At 39.2% G+C, this 26,213-nt stretch overlaps 2 protein-coding genes across 5 annotated transcripts in view; one reads left to right on the top strand and one right to left on the bottom strand.

Moving 5' to 3' along the window:
* LOC311255459 (synaptotagmin-2-like) overlaps positions 1 to 13,862 on the top strand; it is a 35,863-nt gene extending 22,001 nt beyond the window's left edge. For 2 of the 3 annotated variants that reach the window (XM_084349946.1, XM_084349947.1), the window contains 8 exons: positions 389 to 620; positions 720 to 880; positions 2,976 to 3,107; positions 4,999 to 5,166; positions 6,069 to 6,236; positions 6,622 to 6,739; positions 7,234 to 7,367; positions 7,890 to 13,862. In XM_084349946.1, coding sequence (XP_084206072.1) covers positions 413 to 620; positions 720 to 880; positions 2,976 to 3,107; positions 4,999 to 5,166; positions 6,069 to 6,236; positions 6,622 to 6,739; positions 7,234 to 7,367; positions 7,890 to 8,105 — 1,305 coding nt within the window. In that variant the 5' untranslated portion in view covers positions 389 to 412 and the 3' untranslated portion in view covers positions 8,106 to 13,862. The remainder of the gene's footprint in view (positions 1 to 388; positions 621 to 719; positions 881 to 2,975; positions 3,108 to 4,998; positions 5,167 to 6,068; positions 6,237 to 6,621; positions 6,740 to 7,233; positions 7,368 to 7,889) is intronic. The other variant, XM_084349948.1, reaches the window with a different exon arrangement.
* A 2,082-nt stretch (positions 13,863 to 15,944) lies between these two features.
* On the bottom strand, positions 15,945 to 25,934 carry LOC311255460 (protein phosphatase 1 regulatory subunit 12B-like). 2 transcript variants are annotated; one of them, XM_084349949.1, is made up of 7 exons: positions 25,579 to 25,934; positions 20,674 to 20,690; positions 20,381 to 20,519; positions 19,133 to 19,234; positions 18,680 to 18,730; positions 18,536 to 18,586; positions 15,945 to 16,274 (listed from the first exon to the last, which is right to left on the bottom strand). In XM_084349949.1, the coding sequence occupies exons 1-7, from the start codon at positions 25,672 to 25,674 to the stop codon at positions 16,188 to 16,190; spliced, it is 543 nt and encodes a 180-aa protein (XP_084206075.1). In that variant the 5' UTR covers positions 25,675 to 25,934; the 3' UTR covers positions 15,945 to 16,187. The 2 variants fall into 2 exon arrangements, with proteins under 2 accessions (XP_084206075.1, XP_084206076.1); XM_084349950.1 differs by lacking the exon at positions 18,536 to 18,586.
* Between the last annotated feature and the right edge of the window lie 279 nt (positions 25,935 to 26,213).

Genomic DNA, 26,213 nt, shown 5'->3' with positions numbered 1-26,213 from the left:
TTCCAGTCTTTACGCTAAGCTAAGCTAAGCTAAGCTAAACTAAGCTAATCATCTGTATAAGCATCAAAAAAGCATTTTCCAAAAATGTTGAACAAATTTTGATTTTACATTTATGTTTTTTATTATTTTTTACATTAACATCAGTTTGGACTTTTCCCAGAGGACAACTCAGACAGAAGAAACAATGGTACATGGTACTGACGCAATATCTTTTTGTGTTTCAGTAAAATTCAATACATTTCCGTAATCACAGGTCTTGGGGGGGAAAGTATACTTTGAAGGCCTTTGAATACAAATGAGGACAAAATATTCGTCTTGGCACCTTCACACACTGCAGTTGTTTGGCGTCATTAATCCTCCCTCACTGTCTGATCTCTGTGTGTCTCAGGGACGCTGCGCCTAGTCTTTGACAATGAAGTTCCACTTGTTCAAAACGCCAGAGGCCTCGGGGGCCGCCAGGCCGACCCATGCCACCACCGTGACCACGGCTCCCACCCCGGCTTTCATCTCCACCTCGGCGCCGGAAACTCCTAGCTCCAACAATGGCACAGAGATCAACAAAAACGACATGTTCGAGGAGATCAAGAGCAAATTCTTGAATGAAATCGATAAAATCCCACGTGAGTAACGTTTCAGCGCGCCTACATTTTCTGCTGAGAAGTTAATTTTACCTCACGAGACACACAAGCGTCAATCTCAATTTTCTGTCGTTTTCACAGTGCCTCCGTGGGCTCTGATTGCCATCGCTGTGGTGGCTGCGTTGCTCATCCTCACCTGCTGCTTCTGCATAATCAAAAAATGCTGCTGCAAGAAGAAGAAGAACAAGAAAGGGAAGAAGGGCAAGGATGGCTTCAACATGAAGAACATGCAGGGCGGCGAGGTATGGTGCCCTGTGTTGACTGCATGCTGAAAAATCAGGGTAACAGGATGTTTTGGGTGACGTTTTGCTTCTTCTTTCCTACAATAATTCATCATTCAAATTTTTATTGCTATTTCTGACATTTATTGCTGAGTTTTTTTTTTTTACTCACTTTTAAAGATGTCTCTAGCTAACCAAATTTGATCTTTCACCAGCAGCTTTTGTAGCCCAGGCTGTAGAGGACACAAGGAGAGCTCTCTTCCCCTCCATTTATTCGGTGTCGTTGTGGTGGTCGTTTAACTGTGTGACGTATTCCTTTGTGGCCCCGTGGTGAAAAATGGCACACTTTTGTTAACGGGTGGCAAAGAAAAATGAGCACTTTGAAGTGGAATGTTTCTCACACAAAGAAAAAAAAAAAGCACATTTTTACAATCAAAGCTAATGGATGAGAAATTGGGAGATTTGGGAGGCGAGGCGCAGTAAATCAGAGGTTAAATGTCAGAGGAGCCGGCGAGCCAATCAGCTAACATCACCATAGATTACTTTGAGCTCCGGTGACAGTTAATTAAAGCAATCAATTACTTGTGTCCATTTATTGTCTCCAGCCGAAAACGAGCGTGTCATTTCTCATCATAATTGTGGTGGTGGTGGTGGTGGTGGTGTTGACTGCCTCTCTTTTTGTAGTGTGTTTGGTGTCTTGTGAGTTGAATCTCTTCCTCTCTCTGCTCTCCTCCTTTTTTTCCCCCCGCTTTGTGTCTGTCTTGTGTGTGCCCCGTGTTTCTTGACTGTGGTGGACTCCCGCTCTACGGTAGGTGGATAGCTCACGTTGAGGCGGAGGGGGGTTTCATGGAATGAAAGTCCTAGCTTCCTTTGCTTTTTTCTTTTTTTTTCTTTTCTTTTTTAGCTCCCCCAACTTTTTATTTTTCGATTGTTTTGTTATGACAGCTTGAGAATGTAACAATGGAAAGCTATGATGTGCTCCATAAACCCCCAGAGAGGAGAGTCTAACCATCTAACGCATTGTTCCTGGGACAATGTAACTGTAACTCACACCAATATGGAAAGTATTGGACTAAGAGATGATATGCAAGACACTTTTTCGTTAACACTATTAATCTGTGCATGTGATAAAGGGCATGGTTGGTTGTTTGGGAGACGTGAAGCAAAGTGCATGACGAGCCAAATACTCGCAAATCTGTCCTTTTTTTGATTGTAACAGTCACGGAGGAGGTAGGATGTGGAGACACTGGATGGCCTGAAAAAACATTTCAAAGTCAAGGTCACCTTGGCAATGAGGATTCAATTTAACTACAATAATAACGCTGCAGCAATGAGACTCTACATTATTCAAATAGCTGGCTGTGCCCTTTAATCCTGAACCATTTATTGTAATAATGTTGAGCTGAAAAGAGAGGCATTTTTTTTTTTTTGGTGCCACATAAATTTTAGAGGTGAAACACGGCGTGTAGGTTACAAAACTTTGAGATTTTATCTTTGAAATATGAAAGTTGTGATCGTAGGGTTTAATGAAAGAACAGATTAAAAGCAGCAGGTTATTTGAAAGCCATCTCCTCGCACTTAATACGTGTCTAATTTGCCTTTTATGATTTTAATATGCACTGGCATCTGCTGTTGTGAGCTAGTTCCTTGGGGTTTTTTTTATATAAACATTTGCCTCCTTGTTTATTTGGTGAAATCAAAGCCCTTTCACAAACAAGAGAAGTATGCTTATATCTGATTTCATTGGAAAAGCCGTTGCATTTATTACCCCTCTTAGTGGAACTAGCATGCAAAGCCTCCACTGACTCTGGCTGTACTGCACAAGCATGTCGAAGGAAATGCCCAATGATCCGAAAAACGCTGAGAGAACAGGACGTGCTGAGAGTATGAACATGTATTTATGTGTTACTGATTGTAAATGATAAACCCCTGGTTGTTATCATTAGGTGCTGTGCAGGTAAGCAGTAACCAAAACATGTATCTCCCACGTAAAAACAAAAAAAAAAAACTCCTGGAGCTCCAGTGTCTGTGGCATGCTGGCTGTTGTGGGGAGCCCTGTGTTCTGATCCCCGGTGCGCTGACCTTTAACACCGCGCTTTGTCTTGTTACACCACAGACACAACAGGACGACGACGATGACGAGGGAGAGACCGGACTGACGGAGGAGGAGAAGGAGGAAGAGGAGAAAGAGCAAGAGAAACTGGGGAAGCTGCAATACTCTATAGATTATGACTTTGAGAACACAAAGGTCTGTGGATGACACTCGTAAATACGTTACACATATTGTCAAGCTTTAACAGAAGCATAGTGAACATTTTCACATGTGTGAGAACTGTTTTTATACAGAATCTTTTGTTTATATTTCATCTTTAGTGACATTTTTCAGTATTTGAAGAAATGGTTCGGCATTTTGGAAAATACATCGATTAAATCTCTTGCTGAGAGATGAAAAGATTGATAAACTTGAGCAGTGATGACATTGGTGGTAATCATTTATCAATATTAGTTTGTATCCAAACATTTCCCTACAATTAAACACAAATACCACCCCTGTCAATCTCCTGCACACGGGCCGGCACATGATAATCAATCACAGAAATGTACAGCAGCTTGGCCTGCTACACGAACTGCTCTATGTCCAAGAGGACAAAGAAAGGAGACATCAGAAACTACTTGAGCATGACACGGTGAGCTTTGCCGTAGCTATTCCAGCTATAATAAGCTATTCTCACTTATAGCCCATACAATCTGATTTTACAGTATCTATTATCTGGTCTGCAGCTCCTTTAAAGGTGCAATATGTAAAAATAAGCCACCTGTCTGAACAAACAGGGGGCAGCATATCACCAGAGTAACCGCTGACTGTAGCTGACGTTAGCTAGTTAGCTCAGTTAGCTCAGTTAGCCGTGCAGCTAGGGGTGTGGAGTGGGAGCTCCCGGACCCGGGGAGTGTTGGTTGTTTACACCGCTAGCACAGGAGCTTCGGACCAAATCGGGCCAGGGCTACTGGTTAGCATGCTAACTTCAGTTTCTATATATATTTATTAACCTATCTAATGAACAATAAAGCTTTTCCTGCACGTGGTATAGCCTGTTGCTTAGCCTTAATTTATAGCGTACTGTAAATATTGCTGTCAGTTCTTAGCTAGCATCTCTTGGTGCAAGCTATTTTTCAGAACATCTTTTAAAAAAATATTTTAAAAAAGGGGTTAGGGGTATGAACCCAGTGTAAATGACACCTATGAACGTTAGCTAACTACTAGCTAGTAGCCTGCGTTTCTAAAATGTACTCTCGTAGTCATATTGCTACAGTCGTACCTTTCATCATCCCTTACGTTGTCATCCTCCTCACTGTTGACGACAAGCTCTTGAACAAGAGGCGATACATTTTATATTATACTACATATTGACGGGAAATCATTTCTTATGGCCTTTATGTGATGCTACGCCTACTGGCTGCAGCTTCATATTAAATGGACGGACATTAGAGTAAAACTGACCTTCTTGTCTAACTAAGAATATTTCTCCAAATGCTCAGCTAGTCCTTTAAGGTCTGATGCTTGCGAACTTATTCATTTATTGTTATGAAACTCCAGCAGAGCGGAGCAACAATAATTTTCACAGACAGGCTGATAAAATTTAGCTTCACGATAAGTCTGGCTCAAAGAAAAGGGAATTTGTCAGAGATTAGGTAACTTGTCATCATTACTGTAACGCCCTCAGGAGCATATGGACACAGCGGCTGTATATGACATGAATTAATTAGGCTTTAAGAGGTGAATCAATGAGAAAATGCCTTAAATTAAGTCAACATAAAACAGAGCAGAGACTAGCATACATATTAAATAGATGTTAATCTTATGGTACAGAGGAAAAGGCAGATTTCAAAAGTTACCACACTGTGATGATTGTGTGACATTGAAGGAAACCCTCTGACATTCAATACTTCTCCGGTCCGACAAGAAGTTTGCGGTGATTGATTGCACGGCTTCAGATGTCAGATGATGTTACATCACCAGGCTGTCGCTTGCAGCTGTGACCCAAATGAACAATCTTATAAACGCTGGGTTTTTCACCTCATAAAAATGTGCCTTCACTTCTCCTATCCCTCACATCCTGCCTCACCTCCTCTGCACACAGCTCACCGTTGGCATCCTTCAAGCTGCGGATCTCATGTCGATGGACTCGGGCGGCACCTCCGATCCTTACGTTAAAGTCTCGCTCCATCCTGACAAGAAGAAGAAGTACGACACCAAAGTCCACAAGAAAACACTGAACCCCGTCTTCAACGAGACATTTGTATTCAAGGTGAGTCGTATCAGAGTGATCAAAATGTCGACTGATGGAGAATTTGCATCTTGCTGCACGGCTGAGGGGATGCAGATGTAAACACACAAAGGTCAGATGTTTGTGGATGATCATGAGTAAGTTTGTGTTTTTATACAAAATGAGCGGCACAAATAATCATCCTAACCAGCTGCCAGTGTGTCCCTTACAGTGTGTTAGTGTAATAACACTAACTGTGTCCTGTCAGGTTCCTCAGGATGTGTGTACTCACTGGTCTGTGCAGCCTGCAGTACATGCTGCTCTTTCCTTTCCGGGCTAATAAAGCCCACAGAGACTTAACAAGCGGCTCTGGGTCACGCTGGAAGCTCTGCCTGTCTGCAAATTTGCAGCAGATCGAATTTTACCAAAATTTTTTCTCCCACTTTATTGCAAAGGTTTATTTGAATTTCTTACTACTTTTTTTTTTTTGCTATTAATTTCTTATGCCTTAAATGGTTGTCTGCAGTGGATGGTAGTGTTTTAGCCAGCAGATAATCTTTTCTTATGTCATTTATAGAAGTAAAAGGGAATTAAATACATTTTTATTGTATTTAAGTTCTTTTGTCCTTCAATACAGGTCTTTTCTCAGAGAACTTATATTATATTAACTCAGTTTCATATATTTCTCCTTGTTTCTCAGCTAAAAATCACCACCACATATATTAAAAACTACTCCAGTCTTACCCATTATTGCACTTTAAAGAAAACTGGACAATCCACAGGAAACCAATGTGAATTTTTCCTCCTGGACATCAAATCTAATATTTAGAATTACTGTTTTTCCTCTTATTATTTGAGGATTTAATTCACTTTTATAGTACAAATGTAAAGACAACACAAGCCACCACAGTTTAAAACAACACTGCGTTGTGTCTGTTGATCAGGTGCCCTACGAGGAGCTCGGTGGAAAAACTCTGGTGATGTCTGTTTACGACTACGACCGATTCTCCAAACATGACGTCATCGGCGAGGTGAAGATTCCCATGAACACCATCGACCTCGGACGGCCGATCGAGGAGTGGAAAGATCTGGAGAGCGCCGATCAAGAGGAGGTGCTGTTCAGATTCAAACTTTTGAAATCAGGCTTTTAAAGATGACAGCTAATAGATAATATACAGTTGTTAAAAGAGATGTTTGAAAAACCAAACATTCAATCAACAAAATCACAATTTTCTTTCAGTGGTTAAATAATTTTGATAACATTTTTTTGAACTTCCTCAAAACCCTTTGAGGCAAAATTCACTTCTCATTTACGCCAGTAGATGCTGAATCTTTTCATTTTCCTCAATCCAAACAAAGAAAAAGTGCAGCAGACAGCAGCAGAGAGCATTTTTCTTTAGCCATTATCATATTCTTAAACAATCAGTTTTCTGTTGTTGGCTGATGAACACGTGTGCTTGTCGTCTCTGCCTCTTCTCTCTGTGCTGACTGACTCAGCCCGAGAAACTGGGAGACATCTGCATCTCCCTCCGTTACGTCCCCACTGCCGGGAAACTCACCGTCTGCATCCTGGAGGCAAAGAACCTGAAGAAGATGGACGCCTGTGGATTATCCGGTAAAGAAAGTTAAAGTTACAGTTGATATTGCTGCTGTTGGGAGCAATTAAGGCTTCGATTTGTGTTTGTCCATGACTGTGATTATGAATGATGTCTCAAAAAGATCTCTGCGCTCACAGCACAGTTCTGATCTGATGTGCGAGAAAGCCTGAAACATCAAAAATGGAGAAAAGACAGCTCTGCATACTTAAATTCACTGCACGTATTTAATGATAAACACAATCTCTGGGTCCCTAGAGCAATCCCAGAACTTATAATGACTTCAAATAGAGCAAATACACTTGGGAAGTGCAGCTCACAATTGTATTTCGGCAGCTTCAGACTCCACAGGAAAGCTGATAAATCAATACAGAGAGCGATCACGAGCATCAGCATCAGGAGTAATAGAGGGGTTGTAAATATTGCAGGAACTACAGGAAGGCCGACAATTACGTTACATTAACTTGCCTTGATGGTCTCTGTTGCTGATCTTATTGATTGATGCCCTTTGCAGATCCTTATGTGAAGATCCAGCTGCTGCAGGGAGGTAAGCGTCTGAAGAAAAAGAAGACCACGGTGAAGAAGAACACCCTGAACCCTTACTACAACGAATCCTTCAGCTTTGAAATCCCTCTGGAGCAAATGCAGGTACAGTACGAGACAGACCTATTTAAGCTATTAGTGAAGCAAAGTGTTGTGGAAGTGTTTGAAAGTCATCTCCACTCATATTTTAAAATTGTTGTGACGACTTCACCCTTTCATGCATGGTGTCTGATATTATTTACACTTGAATAGTTTGTATTAAGCAGCAGTATTTAATAGTCCTCAGGTTTTGTCTATTTATAGGGCCAATAGGCAGAACATACCCTTTGCTGCATTGCGTCCGCTGGGCGGCACGGTGTATTTTCAGTCACAGAAAACAGTACTTCACTCTTTTACTTGAAAAATAAAGGTTTCACCTGTCTGGTTTTCTGAGAATGAATCGATTTAACAGTTAAACATTTGCATAACTCCTTCAGAATAATATATTACTCTTTTGAAGAGTAAAAAACAAACAACAACAAAAAGAAAAGCATTACTTTGTGATTTAATCATTCATGCATGAAAGAGAACAGAAACAGAAAACAACAACACACAGAAATGATAAATTCTCTCTCGTTCCCTTCTTAGAAAATCTTGGTGGCGGTCACAGTGTTTGATTACGACAAGATCGGTAAGAACGACGCCATCGGAAAGATCTTCGTGGGCAGTAAAGCGACCGGCCTCGGTCTGAAGCACTGGTCCGACATGCTGGCTAACCCGCGTCGCCCCATCGCCCAGTGGCATCCATTGCAGCCAGAGGAGGATATCGACGGTCAGCTGGCATCCTTGAATGCAAAGAAGTAACATGCTCCACCAACCAGCTAATGCACTAACTCAGAAATCCAACCCCCCCACCCCCCCTACTTTGCATGAAACCCATGACTTAACACATGACGACTCGTCATGAAACCTGCTCAGCAAAAAAGAGACATCTTAGAATATCTGCTCATTCATGGTTAAGTCGGAAAAAAAAACTCTTTTTAAGCATCACATTTCACACATTTAGTGTATGCTGAGAAGAGTGGCGTTGAGTTTATCTGGTGACTGGTTCGTGAATGATCGACTTTTGGTCTTTCTTTGATTTGAAGAAACTTAGAAACTGATTCTTAGGGTGCTGACACTGAACGAAAGTCTTGGTGAAGACAATGCTGGAAATAAAGCTTTAGTTTAGTTTATAGAGCATGCTTTACTTACCTCCCCACTGCCCTGCATACACCACGCCCAGTCTTGTATCTTGCTATAAGTGTGCTATAACTTGCAATAGAAAGTACTGTAGTATTGGGTTATTTCCTGCATATAGAGTCTGTTTAAGTCTATAAATGCAAAAAGATTTAATTGAGGATGAATGAGGTCACTGAATGCAGCGATTCCATGTTGCAATATATTTTCAAGAGAAATAAATGATTGTCTTCATTCTAGCAGCTCACATTTGAGAAGGAGACACACACACAGTACACTACAGTGTTACACATCACGACAGGGGGGACACAGTCGTCTGATCTAAGTTGCTTGTTTTGTCTGCATACATACATCTCTGTCTTCTTCAAACAGATCTAATGTAGGACAGGAATACAAGGGTGCCTTTCCTGATACGACACTTTGAGAAAATCAGTAAGCTTCATTGTTTTATTTATTTCAGAGGGGAAACTTTTACAGAGTGAATCTCGTTCAAAAGTAGTCAGGGACACTGTGAATGTGCCATCTGGAGTCTTGTCTTGAGCTGTGTCGACCACTTGGATGTAAAACCTTACTTACCTGTGGACAAAGTGAGGATACTAGAAGGCTTACCAATGATGTTCAAACCAATTGTGACTATGCTTCTTTAAAAAAAATTGCTTCCTGACAACAGTGCCATCTAACACGTCTTTTGTTTTGATATCCATTAAACAGATTAAATGTCTTTAGTACAACTTCAACAGCTTCTGGTGAAAACGACGCGAGGATTTCTGTCAAAGACGAAATGTTTTTATAGAGAATTGAATTTGAAATGTAAAGATGTGGCTGCACTTTTTAAGAGAACGTGAACTCGAGTACAAAAATGCAGGTTTGTGCTAAACATATAATACGATGAAACACATCTTGGACCATTTGCTTGAACCAAATAGAGCTGCAGAGCCGAGCATGTATCATGCCTCACAGTACTTCACGTTGTTTGGATCGCTCACTCGTCAGCCACAAGCTTCGTAAAAACCTGGAGTGCCGCAACATGGTGGTGTTACAGCTTCATCACAGACATACTGCTTTACTGTGATGTGCAGAGGGACGGAGGCAAAAAAATGTCAAAAGGATTTGAATCTTATAAACAACTCAACACTTAATATGAAGTTTAATCACTGCTGAATGCTTAACGCAGACATTTTAAAACCACTGAACTCAACCTGTTGCACCGGATCAGTTTAAGGTTTGGGAATGCCGGTGACACCAGAACCAAGAACAGATATAGTTTACATGACGTCACAATGATAATATTTTTTATTTGTATAGCACGTATTGAAACCAGCTTTACAAAGTGCTTCACAACAAACACAAAAACACAATAATAAAATACAAACTAATAAAAAAGAAATAAAACTAATAAGAGTGGATGATTACAACCATACAAACACCAAAGACAAAAAGTTTAAAAAGCAATGGGTATATTCAAATAGAGTCGTGCAATGTCTAGAATAAAGCGCAGTGTAATAAAAAAATAAAAAAATAAATATAGAAATGTGAAAGACGTGTGGTGATTTTTATAGCTGTAACATTTAGCATGGCCTCGCTAATGCTACTCCAGGATGAGCTACTGAAGATGAGAACCACAAAATAATAATGTTTCCTTCATGTTTGAACTGAAGTAATAAAGATTTTATAGATGTTTTAGCCCCACAGTAACAGTAAATGTTCACATTTTCACAAACTAGGGCGTCTTCTGTTATAAGCTTTATATTTGGGAATGCTAATGATGAATAGCATTGATTTCCAAATAGAGGTATTTGCACCCCAGGGGGTATTTCTGCAGTTGCCATGGGGTACATGGAAAGACTGTGGAGTAGTGCGACTGTTAAATAAAAGTAGAGAAATTATTATTTAATGGAAAAATAATAAATCCCCATATTTAGCCATAACACACAAATAGGATTATAAATGTGTGATGCTGATCTTTTGTATATTTATTGTCACAATTACAACAGTTGGAAAACTAGTTGGCATCAGAGAATTATTTATTGTTCACATAACAGTTACTCCATCTAGAATAAAAAATATCTGACTGTAGATATAAACAAGATTTAAATAGCGATAGATAACACGACAAGAGTAAGTAAGAATAAAATATATAAAATACAGAAATGTAAAAATAACAGTAAAAAAGTACATAAAACTATAATATGTGACAGCTTTGTATATATAAATATATACACACTCCAAAGGATAATTGTACTGATGAAAACTTCACTAAACCCACTGAAACTAGTAGAGCGCATACCTTCGCCAAGACCAGTGTCCTTTAATTCAATCAAGCCTTATCCAATATAAAATAAAACATGATAGATCTACTAGATCCACTAGATCTGAATTTAATTTTTATTTCAATCTACATCAAATCGAGCTCACTCATAGATACCAGGCAGCCGAATCCACCTTTTTTTTTTTTTTTCATCAACTCATGTGTTATTCCCGGAGAAATTAACGAAAATGTCAAAAATCTTGCGATGTTAAAGAAAATGAGAAAACATTTCTGGATCTACCCCAAAAGTTAATGGGGTCTATTCTGGGCTGAGACCAATTTTCCATGCAAGTTTCATGGAAATCCAGTTGATAGTTTTTGTGTAATCCTGCTGACAAACCAACCAACTAACCAACCAGCTAATGAACGCACGTGAAAACATAACCTCAGTAGTGGAGCCAAAAAAGAGCCCAGAATCACCATGTGTTGTATGAAAAAAGAGTATAGTATAGTTTATACAGTATATACTTTAATATAACTAATAGAGTAAAATACCATCCAGCTTAAATTACATTTGGTGTCAATGAGGAGGAACTAACCTTTTAAAAACTGTACAACTCGAAATGACCTTCTGTAAACGGTTCAGAAATATTCATAAGATTGACAGTCAACTATTTCAGTGGTATTTAAATGTCCACATTAAGACTTCAGTAGTGGTTACATTTCAGAAGTAGCCGTTCAGTTGAGAATAACATTCACGTTATCACAGCCTTTCTTTGCTTCAGTAGGAGGTCGTATTGTCACCAGAAGTAAGAATAATTCTGCAGGAGGGTGAAGTGCAGCACGCCGATCGGTCCATTCACAATACTACTTCTTCCTATTGTCAACATAACGCATCGCGCAGATCTGTTAATAGGCTACAGCATGTATTTACAAGATGATGTAAATAGTAGCATGTTTTAAAGAGGAACCATAATTATATTGTGTATGTGTGTTTGTGTTCTGTGTCATATTTTGATAATAAAACGGAGTAAAAAAAAAGAGTATGCACTGACTGCAAAGTGTATGTATTTTTGCTGAATGGGACTTGAATGTATGTCTGAATAACTGATGTTAGGGTTCACAGGCTCCTTTAAACGCCACACTCCTTTAAAGCAGGGTTGCTTTGTGTATCATGTGTAAAAAAAAAAAAAAAAAAAATCCCACTCAGTTTGCCATAATACTGCATGACTGTGTGGTTTTTCTGTCACCGTCTGTACGTGTCCTCTGTGCTGAATTACAGTTAACTCGGGCTACAAGTCATTTATTGTTCATTTCTGCTTGCACTTGTTACACAGTGTGTGTTTGTCGCTGACCAGTAAACTGTATATATTTCAAAAAAAGGAGAATATTTGCCGCCTCCTTGATTTTCTATCTCAGTGTACCGTAAGTGTTTCCTTGGTTCACTCCTGCCAGATCAAGTCATAGTTTATTAAATGTAGATAAAGTGGACGACGTAATCGACTTGTAGCCCCGTTTTTCTTTCCGTACTTCATTAAACTGTACCTTCTCATCTTATTGCTATTCATATAAACCTGCTCTTATATGACTGATTATACTTTTTAACAAGAGAAATGAGTGTCAGAAGTCAGTAATTTACATATGAAATAAACCAACCTTTATTTTTTAATGTCACAAAACATCTTTTTTTAACTCGATTACTTCTGGGAAATATTACCACTGCATGTTATTGATGCAGTCCTCTTATGTAGCTCCAGTCAGATAACGAAGCAATCAATAACCTTTTCATAATAAATGTCACTTCATGAATGAACAGTTTGACTAATGGATCGCAATACGATGAGCTGGGGTTGTGTCACTTGTGCATGCTGTGAGATATCGATGCTGTGTCTACCATGACATTTCTGGCGTGAGGATTTGTTTTCCCCCCGTCTGTGAGTCATTGTCATTTAGATAAACCTTTATTTGGACCGCATGAAGATGAGCAATCCTTATCTTCATGACAGTCGATCTTTTAGAGTGTAATGTCGATATATCTCTATGTTCAAGGGGATAAGAGGAGTACTACGGAAGAGGATTAGGGCCATTGTATAAAAACAAAATTGAGTTCTGACTTTTTTTCTCAGAATTGTGATTTTTGAGATTAAAATCTGAAAAGAGTCAGAATTTTGAGTTTAAGTGCAATATTTTGAGGGAAAAAGGTCAGAATTGTGGGAAATAAAGTCACAATTTTGAATAAAAACTCACAACTCTGAGAGAAAAGTCACAATTCTGACAAAAATTGAGATTGTGAATTGTGAAAAAAAGTCAGAACTCATTTATTTTTTGTTTTACAGTGGCCCTGATCCTCTTCTATAGAAAACACAACAGACACATTTTCCATTAATAATATTGAGTCTGTTTTGAAGATTCAATCCCACAATGTGGTGTCCCATTTTCAGATTTTATTGTGAAGGAGCGCCGCATCACATCCTTAATGTGTGTCAGGTCGTCCTCTCCCGGGGTCGGTCACCTCATCTACGTATACGAGCTGACATTCTGTCCTCGACTTTGTGTATTTGCAATAGGACCAATAGAGCCTGTATTTGTTTTATTGTCGTTCTGTTAATGGACTGTCATTTTTCTGCAATGCAGGCAACAAAATCCCCTGTCTTCCTGGGTCACACAAGCTATTATGAGCACAGAGCAGACCCAAACAGTGCAGAACAGCATTCGCATTGCAATACTGCCAACCTGCTGCTTCAGTTACGGTTCCTCTTTATTCCTCTTACGTGAACATAGCCATGATACAGAGCATCCAAAGACTTGATCGTCACCCGTCACGCATTCACTCTCTCCGAGCGACACAGACAAGGGAAATGCTTGAACGTCTTTCTTGACTCTTCTTGTTTTCTGTCTTGTTGTAGAGGTGTGTCAGTACAGTAGTTGTGCCTTTTTGTGAACTGCATGATTTATTTCCACACGGAATCCATGTTTTCCAGCAAAAAAAGAAAAAGAAACAAAAAGACCAACAAAGTTGTACTCATATAACACTCTATGTAGAATTACTCAAGGGAACCAAAATATGGGATGTGGTCAGGACATATCTGTGTGTTGTCAAAATGTAATCATAGGAAATAAAGGCATTTTAAGTAGCCTTGTCATGTGTGGTGTGTAAAGGGAATCAAAGGGTGCATTTCCACTTCTGGTCAGAGGGTGGCATCATACACAGCATGAGGAAAAATGGGGAGCAGTGTTGAGAAGCACATCTTGGAGCCACTGCGGTGACGCAATGTGAATGTGTTGACAAATGGTGGATGACAAACCTGCAATGATGAACTAGGATGAAGTTTGTGTTCATCGTATCTGTCATTGAAACAACTTTTAGGATTATTCTTCAGATTATTCATAAACTATGATGATCAACATTAAACATACAAAGAATAGAAAATGAAATGTCAGTCTGGCAGGGATCCTGTGAATGTATGATTATAAATGGGACTCATTAAATGTCCTTAATGTGCAACAAAAGATAAATTATAGCCAGTGTTGTGCATAAACACAACAGTTCAGTTGTGATTATCATGAAATTCCTTCATGAAAGAGCTGTACTTTCAGATCTGTTTGTCCAGTTTTCAAACACTGTAAGGACAACCAAAAGTTGGGGTTCATTTTTTATCATCTGCTGATAAAGATCTTTATGTTATATACTCCAGAACAGCTACTTAAAGGGTAACTCCACCAATTGTATACGTTAAAGCATGTTAACAGGTCTTGGGGGTACAACTGTATAAGTGAAAAAGTACGATAAAGCCTTTTGAGGCTCCAGAGGAAGCTGTATGTAATAAATATAAAGATAAATTGCATCCAGTGATGTCGCTCCCTGGCAGAATTGCATTGTGGGTAATGTAGGGGCCAGGTTTTGAAAAGGAAGAAGAATGTATGGGGGGGAAAAGGTGATATTTCTGGTTCTGCTGTATCAATTTTGATCATTTGTTTTTAAAGATGTTCATAATGAGTCCAACAGTGTTGCAGGAGTGCAGTCGGCTGCTTTCAGAACCTGGTGCCTACATTACCCACAATGCACTTAGCCAGCGAGTGACATCACTGGAGGAAATTTATCAGATTACATACAGCTTCCTCTGGAGCCACAAAAGGCTTTATACTACTTTGTTCACATATGCAGTAGTTTTCCCAAGACCCGTCAACGCTCTCTTGTCATGGTCTTGCTTGGTCTTTTCAGTTTTGAGATTTCCTGTTTAAAGTTGAAAGCCTCTTCTTGTGTCATGTTTTGTTTTTGTTTCCATTTCCTGTCTTTGTCTTTTTCCCACCCTTTTGCTGTGTACACCTGCTGTCCATAAATTAATCATTCCTGCGTATATAAGCCTGTGTTTTTCACTTACTCTTTGTCAGTTTGTCTGTTTTTGTCCTCGGATCAGTCCTGTGTCACCCTGTGTTTCACATCTATTCCCTGGTCCTGTTTTCTCCTTGTGTCTTGCCTTTGTTGCTGCAGGTATTCCTTATGTCCCCTCAGTTCGCACTGATTTGCTTTGTTTTGTTTATTTTACCTGCTTTTTGCTTTTATGGACCACAGCTTTGGTGTCATTAAAGCTAGCTGCTCTGTGTGTCTTAATGTATAAAACTGGCGGAGTAACCCTTTAATCGGTTAATAAGCTGAAATTTTTTCGTCTGGTTTCATTACTTATTTAAAAAGAGAGAATCTGAAGCCTCTCCACTCACCATGAATCGACCGACTCATATTTTACATGCAGGTCTGGTTTTGCTTTGGCGCTGACAGTTGTGATTCACCGTACAAGTGCCTTTTATGCATTTGATTGTGTTTATATTGCAGGTTAAGAGGAAAAAGCTTGTCATTTGTGACATCATACTTCAAGGTAAAGCTCTTATATCAGAGATCACGCTCCCACGTTCCTGAGAATTGCAGCTCATCCATCATCCGCTGTCCCTGATAGCTCAGAGTTTCAAGGTCCGCATATGGAGTGAACAAAATATGGCTGTTTCCATGGCAATACCTTCAGTGGAAATACCTGCAATATTTTGTCCATTTATGTATGTATGCAGGGATATTCTTCATATGATTGCCTAGTTTTAAAAAAAAGATCTAATCCTGGACAGCCTGAACACAGCGAGGAAAAACACACGTAATGATCCGTGTTGGCATTTGGCTTTATGTAGAAATATTTAAATGAACATACAGTATGAACTTTAACTTAATGTATTGTCTGTTTGGGAATGTTTTAATACTGTAGATCCAGTACAGTAAAAGGAGGCTTTCACAGCCGATGTGAAACGTGTATTCATCCCTGAAAATGTTACAGACAACAGGGCAAAAAATGTCAAGTTTCCCAAATGAACTGGAAAACTGTGTAGATACATTCTTTCTGAGGATATCATGAATGTAGCGAGAATGCAGGTACAGACTTCAGGTATCCGTCTCTCTTCTTCTCATCCTTCCTGTCTCACTTGGACAGTTTGGTGATGACCCGGATCAAAGCTCCGTTCTCATCCTTCAGTCTCTGGTTCTCCATCTTAAGCTCTGCTTTAACCTGAAGAAAGAGCACGAGACAGCTAAACAGATGCGAAGCACATGTTACTGATAACCTGCAGGGCTCATTGTTCTGGGTGGAACGTGTCTTTTCATAATAGAAAGAATCAAAACATTAAAGCGGCTACAAGTAACTTTCATTCTGTGCTGATTCTGGCGCCCCCTGTGGACAAAAGTGGTATGAGCACCACCAGCTCTGAGTGCAACACCACCGTCGTAAATACAAATCCCAGGTCTGTAACAATTTGTACGCAAGAGCCCCCTGGTGGTCTGTGAGTAGATTCGGTAAAATATCATGTTTTAAATTAAGTGTTTCTCAAACTGTATGCGACTCCAAATCCTTGTAGTGAGAAGGACTGATGTATCGTTTTCATTATTTAATCAACTTGTACACTTGTACGTAAATTCAAACATTATTATGTGAATTGGCTGTTTTGCTGTGTTGGCAGGCTTCAGCAACGTCATGTGACTGTTTTGCAACACTGCCTGCATAACATATTTCCGCTGGTATTAAAATCTATGTAAAAAATGATCATCTGTTGATCGCTATGTGAGACTAAAACACTCCAGTTTGGAGCCAGACATTGCTACACTGATGTCTCTATTCTTCCCATTAAGATAGCAACAGAGACAATGATGAGTGAGTAGGCCCTGCTATTTTGCAAGACTGTCATCTAATTAGGCTAAAATGTGTAATATATTTTTGAAGTAGGCCGACTGTGGGTTTTTTTTTGTTAAATGTTCCTGAGAAACACTGAATTACAACAATGTTATGTGTTGAAAACGTGTATCTTGAAGTAAACATGTATGTGACACTGTGATCCTACCCTCATTTTAACTACTTTATATACTGTTGGGTAGTTTAATCGACAGACATGCATCATATTCCTTAAATCATTCATATGTTTGTAGCGTCGCTGTCCTTTGAGAAGCACACACAGTATCTCTGAAAAATCTCCTCCTCAGGGCGCCCAAACAGCTCCTCTGTCGCACTTCATCTTCACTCTTACTATCCAAGAAAGCAATGAAGAAAGGCCAAAAAAATACTTAAAAAAGGAAATGGATATACCTTATAAGAGCTCAGTTTTCAACTTTGTGATAAAGCATTTTCCAGCTAATCCGAGGGAGGTATTAAAGTAGTTTTATTGTGTGCTTTTTTTCAATTTATAAAGGAACACTTAATGCTTCACCAAAATAGGAGATACATATTTTTCCCTTGCCAAGGCGGGTATCAAGAATTGTAATTTGAAAAGCTATCAGACAAATGTAGTGAATAAAAAGCACATTATTGGCCTCTAAAATGCAAAATGAAAAGTATAAAGCTGAATAAACTGGCTACAAAGATGATTCCCTCTTAATGTGTTTAAAGTGGAATAGAAGAAATCAAGAATATGAAGGATAAAACTCACAATGTTGTTTTCAAAACGCTCCACATGCATAAAAGTTAAGATAAAGCTAACACAGGGATTCATCTGACAAGGGGAATGATCACAACTTATAACTCTTACTGTTTTGAAATAAATCTAAAAATGTGGATCATTTTAGATGTTGTAAATACAGAAAACACCACAAAAATATTTAGTGGACAAATTACAAATATGTTTGCTCTTTAGAAATGTATATTTTATGTTTTCTTTTGGCATTTTGAGGTTTCACATTTCTCCTGCCTGTCTTGCCTGCTGCTGCTACACCAGAAAAGAAATTAGCTACACAAAAAATGAGCAATCTGATCTGAATTCATCCGGGCAATTTATTACAATAAAACAAATACTTATGTAACCTCTACTCTTGCATTCAGTGACACAAATAAAATGGGTCCAGACTCATTTAAATACGCGTAACAAAGCTTCTCTGTCGCGAGTGTCTATTTTCAGACCGGTTCCCCCGTGTTTGTTCGGACCTCTCATTCACAGAGACAACAGGTTTTTGTTGGGATCCTCTTGGGCATAACACTGCAGACGTTTGTGAACGTTACCCTGTCGATGAATACTGATGGCTCGCTCGCCACGGTGTCAAAGTGCTCACACATTCCACAGCCAACAGAGCATAATGGTGACAAATGATGTCAGCTCAAACCTCCACAGACAGAGACGCTAACACCACGGCTCCAAGTGCCACAGACACCTATCACTGTTTGGATGTGATTGTTTATTGTGTTGCTAAAGTCAAACAGGCAGCTTCACCCTGAGTAAGAGATCCTGCTATATTGTTAACTATTCATATTTTTTTAAAGGAGAAAAGGGGCTCGTATTTCTGAATTACCTTCAACTGTTCTTCCATATCTGATATCCTCTTTTTTAGACTCCAACTTTCCTATGAAGAATAACATTTAATAAAAAATAATCAAGATAAACCAAAACACTTTGAGTAAAAAACATATTTATGAGTATTACAATGAGTTCTTACCTTCTTTTCTGTCTCGAGCATGTTGGAGCCACAGTCTCCTGGTTTCCCCTTCTGCAACAATGAAAGGTTATTACATAAAAAGCCTTGAAAAGTGTATTTTTACTGTGGTAAAAACATCCAATATACTAACAGATGTACACAGAAACTTTAAAGCGGTTCACTGTTGTTATTCTAAAATTCAGACCTGGAAACTGACAGTAATCATATTGCAGCTTCCTCGTATAGCTGCTATCTTTCATGTCACATTTCTGTCACATTACAGTTTCACCTGCTATCATAACAAGAATATATGGGAGACATTTCTGTGTGTACTGGCAAGAAAAAATATGATTAATTTAAATTATGGCTTGGAGAAACTTCTCGGTACTTTCTGAGTCGCCTCTCCAGCAACAAATTCCTTCATGTCTTTCACACTCATGAATCTGGATTGGATTTATTAACCACATGACCTACCTGTGCTCTCTGCAGTTGGTCCTGAATCATGGCGAGTTCCTGTTTACTTGTTTCCAGCCTGGACTTGAGCCTTTGATTGGTGGCCAGTGCCTTCTCATACATCTACAAAATATGTGTCTGTTAGGATTTCCAATGACTGTTTTCACAGCACACAGAGTAGCAAACAGTGACATCAGCAGCCACAGTGACTCTTAGTAGAGTGGTAGTTTTAACTGATGACCTTACTGAGGCTGACATTTCTGGTTCTTAAAGAAATATTGTCATGAAATTTGGTATAAATGTCAACTGCCCAGATGAATCCCGATAACTTTGGTTATTTCTCTGACATTTATCCAGCACGAACAGGTAGAAGATTGCCTTTATTCAGTGAAATATCACCTACACCTACTGACTGGATTGCATTTGTACAAATATCCGTCATTCTCATCATAGAATCATATTTGTGGTTTTGAGCACAATTTATCAAAAACTATTTAATGGATTGTCATGAAATTTTGTCCAGACGTTCATCCCCTCAGGATGAACCATAATCACTTTGGACTTCTTCCTTTGTTCCTTTGTTTGTGCTAAGCTAAAGACATTTATTCATCTAATCAGCCTCAGCTCTGTGTGTGAGCTTTGTTTGGAGCTAATCATCAAACGTTATCAAAAAGCATGCTAACTGCTAAACTAAGAACAGCCTCAGATAGCTGCTAGCACGGCTGTTGACCCTAAGTCTTGTTTTTATTTAATTTTATCAATAAGTTTATAAAAAAAACAAGAACATAATGAAAAGTAACTTTTTTGTCTGATCAATAGACAGAAACACAAAATATATGAATCTTACAATGACATAAAACATTGATTTTAAAAATTCAATTTATCAAAAATGTATAGATTTTGCTAAATATATGACTTAAACAGATTATCGCAAATTAAAATTGTTGCCAGTAAATTTTATGATTTTACTGATGTAATGGCTAATTGTTCCTCACTCCTGTGTGTGTAACATTTTGTTGTGTACTTTTATTTTGAAATTTCAATGTTTAGAGTTGTCATGATGATTGACAAAGGCTCGGCCATCTTGTTGTTAACATATAGGATGACCTTTTATCCACTCTGTAAAGGACCGTGATGAAGGTGCTACATGTGCAGGAGATTATTAGTAGACTCTTCAAGTAAGTTCATGTTAAGTGAGCACATTTAGTTACTTGAACACTCAAACAACATTCAACTAAACATTAGCAACATGCAGACTGCATGACCTGCCTTTTTATAGTCATTGTTTGCCGTCTCTTCCTCTGCCTTTTTCCTTGCAGACAGTCTGTTCTCCCTCCGTTTGAAGTAGGACTCAGCGTGGTTTGTTGACGCGTCGTTGGAGATGTCAGAGGACCCAGACGAGCTCAATCTGATAACACATGAGAGGTATTAGCAACTCAACACCGGGGCTTAGCTCGGTGTATTATCAGTGAGCCAGTCGTCTTTTTCTGTCATTCTCTCAGGAGATTATTGGATGTCTTTCGTATGTATTAATGTTGTGAATCAAAGTAGAGGGTGCTTACCTAGACAGTCTCTCATGCTGAAATAGAGGAGAAATGTTTTAGAACTGGCTGACTGACCAAAATTTAAGAAATGCAACAGCAACATCAATGTAGGGTTTTTATAAGGACCTTTCTCATTGTCCTACTTAAAGACGAATTCCAGTATTTTTAAACCTCTGCCTTTATTTACATGTTTTGGTGTGTAAATGGTTCATACTTGCCAAAGTTTTTGAATCTGTCCAGGAGATCGCCTCAGCTGGCAGCCATCCACTAAAAGTGCTTGTTTACAACATTATGGAAATGGAGAGAGACTTTTTTGGTAAATAATAAGATCCTTTTTGCAGCCATAAACACAGGTGTCATCTAGTCTTGCTCTAAAATCGTGTGTGAGGTGAGCGGTTGCAGGAAGACGACAGCGGAAACTTTGAGTCAGAGTTGGACTTGGAGTTTGAGCTGCCAGAAGAATTTATTTACAAAGCGACTGACTATTTACCGATTCTGACTTTCTAAATGAAGCAACAGCTGAAACAAATCACCTCCCGCGAGATTTCAGAGTGAGATTTCTCCATGAGCAAGGCCTGTTTCTAAATATCTGACACTTACGCTTACAACAAAAGGTCTAATTTTTCGTAATATTGTCAGACACTTGAGTATGATCATCATTTACACACTAAAAAACGGAAATTCAGGGCCCAGGTTTTAAAATAATGAATTCCCCTTTAAGGTTTCAGATGCATTTATTCCCAACTTAACCTTATGTGGCATGAACAAGTCATTCAACCCCATCATGACCCTTTTCTGTGTTTAAATAGATGCTCGTTACTGCACAAATAATGACATCCCACAGCTTGACTCCGTCATTTACTTGACAGGCTGTTTGGTCCTGATGTGAGATTTATGAAGTACAATAAGAATTCAAATCCACAAATGAGGTTGTTTTTGTACCATGTTGACCTTTTTTCCTCTACATAATAATGTAACCATGCAGTTTATGTCCACTCAGGACATATTTTATTACATGAACATGTCAGCAAGTACATTCATTATCAGCACATCTCAGTGATTCTTTGAAGTGACCTGACCAGTAATTCTTTATGAAAGACTTCCAAGAAAAGGTTTATGGCGGTCTGACGTACCGAGCCAAGTTAAAGAAGGAGAGAGGAAATGATCCCTTAAATAAACTGACAGGCACAGATAAGTAAACACATCCAAAAAAGGTAATAGTTCTGGCAGTGGCTTTCACGATTTGTTCATTATGGCCTGCTGAAGATGGGAGTTTAGTGCGGTGTCCTTGATGAGAGATCTTCAAGAGGACGAGCTTCAGAACTGCTAAATAATGAAAACTCACACAAAATTACTTTGAACTATGAAGTATGAAATACTATGAAGATAGGTGACAAATTAAGTGTTTTAGTAAGATGCTGAGCCAGTATGAGCTGTCAGATAAGCTTCAGTTTTTCTTGGCAGAGATTGTCCCTCTACTGGAAAAACTATTCTTTCAGTGTTCTCCCTTATTTAGTGCGTCTGATGATAATGGCGGTGACCTCTGTCTAACACAATGCTGAAATGAGGTGAATGTGATTGTGAAGGCCATTTTTACTGTATATTATGTTCTCAACTGTTTTCTCTCCTGTGTGTACTGTATGCCTTGCGAGCTGGTTGGGGAAAAAAAGTATTGCCAGGATAGTGTCTTAAAGTTTCTTTACTTTTTTCCCATCTGTGAAATCATGTGGAAAAAAATTCTTGTGTGAAACAATGTAAAAAAAAAGTTTTAAAAAATTCAGTAGAAAAAAAAAATTAAGAAAAAAAAAAAAAAAATGTCATTAGACATGTTTTTGTATGTGTGAAGCTGAGTGGGAAAAAAAGTTTTTTTCCCCAAAAGAAAAAATATTTTTTTGTTTTTGTAATACTCATTTTAACCACAAGAGGCTGAAGTGCACAACTGTCCCATGTCCTTCGATCAGACTTAGAAAATTGATCACCAGACAAAAAAAAATTCTCTCTTGTCCCTCAGGGCTTCTGTAGACACCCCTTCATACAGGTGTACTTTTTGCGCCTAGATGAGCTGACCTTTACCCTCTCACGCTGACCTCTAGTGGATAGGAGGGTCTGTTACACACTCTGGTGTTGGACTGGGCTGTAGCAATGGTATACTTATCATTGTTATTTTACCATGCTGATGTTAGCATTTGGCTCAAAGCCCCACTTTTAAACAACGAGGTAATCCAAAGTGCTTTATGTAAAAGACAAAATGGCATTAGGTCAAGATATAAAACAGTTCACAGTAGACAGAAGCTCTGGAGCTGCCATAGATCCTCTCCTGAACCTGCTGAACTCATCCTCTCCTTCTGCAAATGCTCTTTCATCATATTAATCACGGGGAAGCTAATATGACTCTTTCAGGTTTATTACATTCACCAGTGCTAACAATCAAAATGTACCAACTCATAAGAGGTAATTATCTTGGCTGTTGTAAATACTCCCGCATATATCAGAGAAATACAGGTGCACTGGATGATTTACTCCTGCTGGCACAACTTCTAAGGCAGTACCATATTGTGTTGTACTTTATTCTTTAGACGTCGAGACTTATTGTCACAGTCACGTGAACTAAAAGCAAAAAGCAGACTTGTGACCACTGCTTAAACATGTCTAACTAAATAATGGAGATGACAAGTGGATTCCTGAAAAGAACAAACAGGGCTTTAAGTTACAGACACGATGTGTAAACACAGTGATATGCCTCAGCTCAGACATTTACAAGATCACTGGATCCTCACCAGACTCCGATGTCAGCTCCTTCCAGGCCGTCTCTGGACACTTGGATATACTTAGTGAACGCTCATTAATGATATACGGTGTGCAGGCTTGGAAAAAGCTCTGGTTTAGATTAAGCAACATGACATATAAACAGATGCTGATGGAAACAGAGGATTTTGTGGCATTTTTATCCCATGTATGTGAGCGTCTCTGTCACTAAGCTGTCCTCCAGCCTTTCTACATCCCATGAGGAACTTCTTGCCTGCTGACCAGCTATTCCCTAGTGGAAAATGTGAGCTTCCCGTAGGACTAGCAGAGAGATAAACATCCATAAATACTGCGTCTGAGTTCCCACAGGCCGGTCCTAAGCACTCTATCCCTCCTTCTCTCTGTTCCCTGTCATCCTGTCTTTCACCCCCTGTTTTCTTTCTACTCTCTTCCTGTATCTCTCTCTTCTTCTCTCCATTTACCCTTCCCAAGTGGATTCTTAGTTTACATAAACAGATATGACTAACTGCTCATTACAACTTTGCCTCAGTCACACTCACAAGTTTTGTTCCTCCGTGCTCATGCACAGCAACATGCAATTTTGTTTCACAGTTTATGTGAGTCATTACAAAGCTTTATAAGCATGTCAGAGTGTTTTGAGAGATAAAAACTGTTATTTTCTGGGATGTCACGGTGGCCTAGGAGTCCAAGATGCATATCATTGTAACTACACTGTTCCCAGTGTACTATTAGGAATACAGGCAAATGTCCCAGATAGCACATAAAACTGGGAATAGACAACTTTATTTGCTTTGACTTATTATTGCCAAACGGACGACTGGAGTTCGAATCACACCACTGGATATTTTTAAGGACACCTGGAGACATTTCCAGCTATTTTAGTGGAGACAAAACTGTGTGTTCTTCTAAGGAGACCTGTGAACATTTCTAGTGGCCTTAATGGCGACAAACCCGTGTGGTTTTGATGAGCCATAGAGCCATGGGGACATTTCCATCCACTTTAATGGCGTCAAAACTGGTTGGTTTTAAGTAGAGCTGCAGGCATTTCCAGCGGTTCCTGTGGCGACCAAAATGGTTACTTTTCACAAGAAGTCAGACCATCTCCATCCATGAGAGTCAACCAGAACAAGTATTTTAATCCAAACCATGATGCTTTCCTAACTCTAACCAAGTGATTTTTGTGCCTAAACCTAAACAGAGCACGAGCACAGCGTTGTGACAAAAGAGAAATAGAAAGTTCAACCTAAACAAATGAAAAGTTGCAACGTAAAGAAACATCCAGTTTTAACTTAAGTGTGGTTTTGCAGAAATGTATTTGGCTAACACATATTCTGGTGATTGGGTTGAGATGAAGAGCACCTGTGCTATTTCTATTCCCCCATACCACTGGGATTATTTCTACTAGATCAGTAAGTAAGGGGTCAGGATTTCTGGGTCAAACTGGGATTCCTACAGTTGTATTTTGCTTTGGATAGTAGCCAGGCTGGTAGCAGTATCCATTTTTGCTTAGAGCGCTGACAGTAATACTACAGAAATACAGTTTGAAGTGTGAAGTTTCCACTTTAAAGTTGTAGAAAGAACATGTCTCATTCAAACAAGCATGTAAAGTGCAACATTTGATAAATAATACAGCTGACAAATGGAAACAACACCATCTGTATTTCCTTGCATAGAATTACTTGTTGATTAAAGTGCCAAAATAAATGCATATAGTTATTATTTTGCCTTTGAAGAGTCACTGATGGCACCCTCTCTTGAGAAACTCTGCTTTACATCCCTCTGAACGCACTATATTACAGAGAAAGATAATGTAATCCTGAAAGCATCTTTAGTTACATTCCAACAGCTGTAATGTGTAAACAGCGTTTCCCAAGAAGGGACTCAAGTTATTTCAAATGAGGCAGGACAAAGTCATTTAGGACTAATTTTCCATTCATTACGAAGGCTATGTCACGCATGGATATTGAATCATGTATGATACGTCCAAAGAGTCCATAGCAAAATATACAAACACACAGGAATACCTCTGCGGTTTGTAACAGAGACATTTGTTTGACCCTGGCTGAACTTTAATGTTAGTGTTTTGAATTATGTCAGCCATGGCATTTCCTCTAACTAAACAGACACTGGAAAGATTTAAACACGATTAGACCTCACCCTCAGGCTCCTGGTGGCGGCGGTGGATGAAGCTGGAGAGGAGTCGGTGAGCGCTTTTCTAATGCGGGGCTGATCTTGAGAAAGCAGAGAAGACATCGCTCCCGAGCTGCTGTAGCCTGCATGCAGCTGTGATGTGCTCCAAAGTACTTCCAATAAGTTTTGATAAAAAGTTCTTCTTCGACGACAAAGACGCAAACAAGATGATGAAGGGTGTATTTACGCTCCACTGATATGAAATTATGATGCAGCTGCTATCCTTAGTGAAAGAGAGAAAACTCAAGTGTGATCTTCATGTGATGGTGAGACATTGACTATCTGATGAGAGTGAAAGAGCTGCACAAGTGTGAGAGCTGTGGAGGAAGTGGTCGGACTGGAGAGTAGGCGGGCTGTAGTGTGTGTTGGTGTGTGTGTGTGCGTGCGTGTGTGTGTGTGTGTGTGTGTGTGTGTGTGTGTGTGCGTGTGTGTGTGTGGACACAAGGATCTGACAGCAGTATTGTTCACAAGGGCTCTCAAGGGACTCAGGGTCACTCAGCAAATATGGAAAAAGTACAGTAAAGCATCATTAGTCTCATTTAAGGAGTTAGAATGTGTGTTATTTTGGTACTGTGTGTATTACACAGGGAAGTGTGCTGATG

Source organism: Pagrus pagrus (assembly GCF_965226575.1).
Source record: "Pagrus pagrus genome assembly, chromosome: 3".
NCBI lineage: Eukaryota > Metazoa > Chordata > Actinopteri > Spariformes > Sparidae > Pagrus > Pagrus pagrus.
This window is presented reverse-complemented; position numbering and strand designations above follow the sequence as displayed.

Coding starts and splice junctions, on each gene's coding strand:
- LOC311255460 (XM_084349949.1), bottom strand. CDS start 25,674: ATGTCTTCTCTGCTTTCTCAAGATCAGCCCCGCATTAGAAAAGCGCTC. Junction 19,235..20,380: donor CAAACAATGACTATAAAAAG/GCAGGTCATGCA, acceptor CATATTTTGTAG/ATGTATGAGAAGGCACTGGC. Junction 16,275..18,535: donor ATATGGAAGAACAGTTGAAG/GTAATTCAGAAA, acceptor CTCTTTCTTCAG/GTTAAAGCAGAGCTTAAGAT.